Source organism: Solanum dulcamara, chromosome 1 (genome assembly GCF_947179165.1).
Source record: "Solanum dulcamara chromosome 1, daSolDulc1.2, whole genome shotgun sequence".
Lineage (NCBI taxonomy): Eukaryota > Viridiplantae > Streptophyta > Magnoliopsida > Solanales > Solanaceae > Solanum > Solanum dulcamara.
Genome location: NC_077237.1, coordinates 8,218,178 through 8,225,033, shown reverse-complemented (window position 1 = coordinate 8,225,033; position 6,856 = coordinate 8,218,178). Strand labels below are relative to the sequence as shown.

The 6,856-nt window shown below is 35.9% G+C and overlaps 1 protein-coding gene across 1 annotated transcript; it reads right to left on the bottom strand.

The window, feature by feature from the left end:
* Positions 1–574: 574 nt before the first annotated feature.
* LOC129886756 (transcriptional corepressor SEUSS-like) lies at positions 575–6,242 on the bottom strand. The gene is made up of 9 exons (XM_055961595.1): positions 5,298–6,242; positions 5,079–5,198; positions 4,620–4,668; positions 3,788–4,002; positions 3,612–3,680; positions 3,054–3,148; positions 2,375–2,468; positions 1,933–2,002; positions 575–1,615 (listed from the first exon to the last, which is right to left on the bottom strand). The coding sequence occupies exons 1-9, from the start codon at positions 6,240–6,242 to the stop codon at positions 840–842; spliced, it is 2,433 nt and encodes an 810-aa protein (XP_055817570.1). The 3' UTR covers positions 575–839.
* Positions 6,243–6,856: the final 614 nt, after the last annotated feature.

Below are 6,856 nucleotides of genomic sequence, written 5' to 3'. Positions count from 1 at the left end.
AGATAAGATGGAATATCTCAGAATTAAGTTTGAGATTAAATTTATATTTTGTTTGGTTGAAAGTATAAATATATCCAAGATAAATTTATACTGTCAACCAAACAAAATATAAATTTAAGGTAGATTAGGTTAGACCTGTGCATCCTTAATTTGGCATGTTTCAGTCAAATCCCTCTAAACTTGGCTATTTGATAGTCTTTACCCTCCTAGATGTTGATGTGGCAAATAGAGTGGCTACACTCTTTTTTAGGCATGCAGGGATAATTATTTTTTTGAAAAACTAGCTCCCACTACTGTGTATTGTGGTCAAGTGGCATTTGTATATTGCCTGGAATCTTATTTATCATGAACGAACCAAAAACACTGAAGTGGACTATATATGTTTATGTTCGGGATGAATTGCAATCCCATAGTATATCTCCGAGTTATGTTCCAACACATAGTTAGCTGATATCTTTACCAAGGGATTGGGCAAGTCGCAATATGAGCACTTACTTCGCAATTTGGGCATTCGTGATCCTCATGCTCCAACTTGAGGGGATATTAAATGATCAAAAGGGATGAAAAAACTACCAAATAATATCCACATTTTGAACTTAAATGTATAATAGAATAGAGAACTAGAAAACAGAAAGACCAAAGCAAAGTTGATGCACTCATTGCAAAAGGAAAAGTTTTTAAGTTTCAAGCACAACTAGTTATAGCTATTACAACAATGAAAGAAGAAAAGATCTTCATTTCATACAAAACAAGTAAAAGTTATATAAAGAAAGGAAAACTTGCATTACTAAAGTTTCTAAACATGCAACTATTATTGATAAAAAAGCACCATAAAGTTTTCAGTCGAACTGAATGTCATCGATGGGATCCATTTCTCCATTCAAATAAGGCAATTGGTCATTGGATTGTTGGTTGTTGCCACGAGTATCATTCACCATTAACGTTCCGGTTAAAGGAGATCCAATGTGAATGCCAGGGAAAAAACCTGCCCCATTCAGATTCTCCAACTGATCCATGTAATAGCTTTTTCCAACCGTCCCATCTGTTTCAAAACCATAGCAGTAGTTACCGTTGTTCTCATTCTGGTTCAGAACTAATTTAGTATCAATCGAAGCATCAGCTTCAGCAATGGCTAAGTTTTGGGAAGTGACAAGATCTTCTTCAACCTTCACCTTTGAGCTCAGATACTCATTAGGTTCAACGGACATAGTACTAGAGGGAACAATAACAGATGGTTGAACTACTGATCGCCTAATGGAAGAAGAAGGAGGAGTTATGGAGACTGGCTGATTCAACACGGGCTCGGTGGTAGCAGGAAGAACAGAATTCTCTCCTGAGTTTGTCATTTGTTTCTTTCTTTTAGCTTCAACAAGGTCTTCTTGGTGAACTACTAGCCTTTTGGACGAAGCAGTAGAGGAAGTTGGTGATGCAGCATGAGGGGAACTACATTTCAAACTTTTTGTGCCTTCATCAGTAGATGGATAAGGAGCAAAACTTATTACTGAAGAGCTCTGACTTATTGTATCATCTATATGTTGTTGAGGCCCTTCTTCTGCAACTGAATTATGTGCCACACGTGATACAGCTGATTCACGATGAATCCTGGCCATTGCCTCTGAAAAATTAGAAAGAGTTAGCTGCAATCATCTCTCAATAGTTTGCATTTTACTCTTCTAGAATAAAATATTCAACTTGAATGAGTCACATTTTCCATCATAACATTGTATGAAAACAAACAGGACACTGTCCGATGTCAAAGACATGATTTTTTTTAGTTCAGGCTCATATTTGCACTCTTCACAAAAATGTTTAAAAGGTTAGCCTTATCTTTATGCAGATATTTGCTACTCACTGAACACACAACAACAGTCCATCAAGATCAAGACTCGCTTCAGTAAGCTATACATCCATATGGTTGAGTTATTTCATTACCTGTAGGTCCGATCCCGTATTTCTTGCTGTACTCCATTAGATCTTTCATGCTGCTGACTATTTCTGATATCTATAATTCATCAAAAAGAGTAATTTTTCAATTCAAGACTGTCAAGAAGTTTGCAGAATATGAGATGTTTAATATATCTCCTAGTCATGCTTTGATAACAAATATGCACAAAAGAGTGCAGTGTTTCAAACATGACAAAGACAAACACAACAGTTGTTGAATGGTAGACAAGAAAGAAAAGAAACCACGCTCAAATGTCACCATTTCAAATTCTGAATAAGCAAATTCATTCTATCAAGAGAATTTTGATACAAAATCCTCGTCTTCTCGTCGCCTTTTGTTTTATCTATAACTTGAAGTAGATTACACAAGGCATTCTAATGTGCACATAATCCACTGACAGGATGATTAGACTGAAAAAATGACAAATACCTGGAGACATCGGACATAGCGCTTAGGATAACCAAGGTCATTGATCAATGACTTGTCCAAAGATCTTGCTAATTCACGTATTGATGGGGCAAACCTGCAACAATTCATGAAGATACAGTTCATGAAGGTCAAAACTATTATAACATGGTTTCACTAAAATGAGAAGGACGAAACAAAAGTCCACAAATATGAAATATTACAGGGAAAATGCTAAATATTAATACAGGACCAGTATATGAATAATTTCATCAAAGTGTCCATTTTTTGCTTTTTTAGCCTTTTATTTGAGGGGTGCTATTTTGTCTTCTTGGCGAGGCAAATTTTAGAATGTACGAAACAATTTGTTCTTCATTCCTAGACTCTTCCGTTGGCTTGGGTGGCTAGATTAAATGTCACCACCCAAAAATTATGTCGAAAAATGTTTAGAATGATGTCCAATAGCTCAAACTCCAAAATTGCATTATATTTTACACGCACTAGAGTTCTCAAAAATGATGTTATCAACTTGCTCAAGTACAAATTCTTCTACTTTAGTATATATGTTAGGCATGTATAGTCACATCATACAGGATATGAGAAAATTATTGACCAGTAAGCATATACATATTCGAAATGGAATTAGCATGTCATGAACTGTACTAGTCGATGTGAATGTAAAACAGTTGGATAAACAACTTACTTGTTGGTGTTTCTTTGAAATTCTTCAGTAGAAATCCCTAAACTACTCTCAGCAAAAACTTTGTATTTCTGGATTGCTTCCTTGAGTTGATGAACCTGGATAAATAATGTTTTACACCTCAATGAGAAGTCTCTGCTTCTTTTCAAACTCACAAAAAAGAACTTCTTTTCCATATAAGAGATTTGGGAACCGTTTGGACGTAGAAGTTTTTCCCTTTTTTTCAAAAACATTGTTTGTTTATACATTGGACTGATTTTTTGGTTAGTTTTTGAAGATGAGTTTTCTAAACTGGTCTAAGCGCGAGTTCAACTTTTAAGTGAAATGCATGTTCAAACGCAACTTCAACTTACAAATACCATTTTTCAGCTTCAACTTCAAAATCTCTTTTTTCCAAGTTTCAACCAAATCAATATCCAAACGCCTATTTAAAAAATCTTCCGTCTAATAATCAGTTGTCATCACTATCAACTTCAAGGTGATAAAACATTAAGCTTAAGGTTTGAAAGTAGTCAAAATCACAAGCTGATACGAAGGAAAGTTGGAGTAATGTTTATATACCTGGGGAGTAACTGATCTTCGATCAATATAAACTTCGTGAAATGAACAGCAGAACTCCCACGTAGAAATCTATCACATTAAAGGCGAAAAAAGGATGTTCACTCATCAATCATTTTGGACAATTTCAAGAAATTCAGAAAAAAGAGGACTTAAGGATTAACTTAACAACATTTAACCTTTAGATCTGAAGAGAACACAACTCTCAGCCGGCCTTCACGGACCACTCGTGCTGTCTCATAAACACTTCGTTCTGTTACTTTTGCGTAGTTCAAAACAATGTGACCGGATGGTGTATAACATTCTTCAGGTATATCCATATAAAGATGCTCGTCCATCATACTGGTCTCGTTCTTAATTTTGCATAGCCTAGGTAAAACTTCTGCACTCATCTCTACAATCCACAAAGTGACAAATCAGTACTTCAGAAAGTGAGCAGCAAATTTTCAAAGTAATCACATTTACCTTTCTATATAGTATTTCTATATAGTTTGTGACAGTTCTCACTATTTAATAAAAGGGCAGCCCTGGTGGAAGAAGAATATCGCTTTCACTCAAGGGTGTGTGATGTAGGCAACCTACCTTGATGCAAGCATGAGTGGCATAATTCCACAACTCGAACCGATGACCTATAGGTCACACGCAGACAACTTTACCATTGCTCCAGCACTGCCTTTCGTTCTCACTATTTAGTACTAGACATAATGTATAAACCTCCGAGTCAAAAAAATTCAACAAAACTAGTTTTTGCCGCCTTAAATATAGTATTCTAAAAGTAAATACAGAGATATCAGAGCAAGAAACCAAAAGGAGCCTATGTTCGCTTACAACTTATAGGACTCAAAATTATCCAATCGTCACCAATTTAATAAGTGACATAGAGGACATGTATAGAAGAATATTGGGTGTCATTTGTAGAGAACCATATTAGTGTATATATAGGTTCTTTAATTCTTAGTATACAGCTTGTATACTGGAGTATTCCAAAAAAATGTGACGTCGAGGACATACCAAAACCAGCAGTAGGCTTCACATTGCAGATCTCACAGCACCATGCCTCCTGCAGTTGATTTGAATTAAAATCCTAAAGGAAAACCAGCATTGCAGAGAGGCTATTCATGCTAGATGTCTTTCAGATTGGCGGAAAATAAAATGTATCAAAAATAATGTCATATGTTGAGATCACAAACCTCAGTGTAAAAGATATTTATCCATTTTCGATTTTGGAAAAGAAAGTTGAACAATTGCAGATAACAACATGATCAATCTTATAGAACCAAATTTTTCCAACTAATGAAAAAAACTTAACGTCAAATACGTTAAACTGAAAATTTTGAATTCCATCACATCAAAATACATACTTTAGGAAAGACATGTTGGCAAAAATATTTTCTTCCATTTTGAAGAAGAATTTCTCACAGAGGTTGAAATAATCCTATGGAAAATTGACTAGAAGATTAAGCTACATACCTGAGGGAAAATACCACTTATTTGCTGTCTATTTTTATTCGATGAGAGGCACAATCTCTTCTTGATATTAGGAGCAAAGAATTCTGCAACTAAATTCCTCCAAAACTCGATATTGTTGTCCTGTATTATCAAGTACCATAAGATTGTATGTTTTAGTTGTCAAAAATACATCCTATTTATCAAAAAAACTCAGTATTTCTTTTACTGGGAATATCTTACTCTTGGTCTTTGCTGCTGACGATACATGTATTGCTTCACACGTTGAGCGCACATTTCTGGTGTATAGATTGATCTTATGTCAGGCACAACTTCTGGACGTTTCTCATAAGTCCTCGATAGTTGAATTTGCTTCTGTAACAGCCACAACAAGTTAAGCTGAGAAACTCTTGATGGACACGGTCCATTCATCAACGATGCACTTGGAAGCTGTGATGCTACATTAATATGACGAAAAGTAGATGGAAATGACTCTTCGATTAGCTTCTGTTTCCCCTTCCTCAAAGACTCTTCCATAATCATAGGTGGAACTAAGCATTCACAGTTCGTTATGACCGCACCAGACTCCTTGTTATTTGCGATTTGTTGCTCAGGTGACTGAAGCACACTCTGTCCAGGATGATACATGCTCCTCTCCTTGTCCGAGTCCTCCAATAGTTTTTCATTCTCCTGAAAGCGTACTCTGGATGAACTCAGCATCCCTTGCTGATATGCTAATTTCATCAGGGAAAAAGTAGGTTGAAATGAATCTTCGAGCTTCTGTTTCTCGTTCCTCAAGGAATAGTCTGGAAGCATAGGTGCAACAAAAGATTCCTGTTTTATTATTACAGCACTAGCTTCTTTGTTCTTTGTGATATGATGATCCGGTAACAGAAGCACAGTGGGGGCCGGACGAGACATGCTTGTCTCCTTATCCAAGTTTTCCAATGATTTTGGATTATCTTGAAGGCTGACTCCGGATGAACCAAGCAATCCTTGCGGATCAATTTGACCAAAGCTCATTATATTGCCAGGATGAGATGGTGTTTCACTCACTGAGCTGTCCTGAATCTGTTTGAATTTCTGCGACCTGCGTCGCGGCTTTGGCACTAGCTGCGGCTGAGCTACCACATTCTGCTCCTCGAGCAACGGGGTGGAAGGAGCAAGTAAGATGTTATCAGTTGCCATTTTGATTCCTTCCAATTACCAGTGAGGATATTAGTAAAGCAAGATTTAGTAAACCATTGGTAAATATTAGTTTTAACCATAAATGGTATGATTATAATATTAAGTAACAAGCAATACATGGAAAGAAAATGTTGACTGTGAACAAAAATCTCATTGAAAATTGATAAGGAAAATAATCTATGTATAAGGTGGTGTTAGGCTTTCCGGGAAAAATGTTGCGGGCTTGGCTCAAAGCATACTATATCATACCATGTTAAGAGTTTCTTTAGGCGGACTTAGCCCGACACTATGTAACCTGAAATTTAACATTTATACTCATTGATTTTAGTATTAGCTAAATTTGAGATCCATAATCAGGGACTGCTTTTATGAAATTTATATTTGATGTCTATGAACAAGGTCCCACATGAAAAGTAGAAAAGAAAAAAAGACATTATCTATAAGGTGTTGAATACTCTTAATGGCGAGAGGCCTTTTTGAGAACCGTCATAAGAATTTTTCATGTACATCAAAATGAATTAAGCAATGTACTAGTACTAACAACCTTCTTCAATGAACCATCCCTACTTCATCTAACATTAATAAAGACAATCAAGACTCAAGTTTATATAACA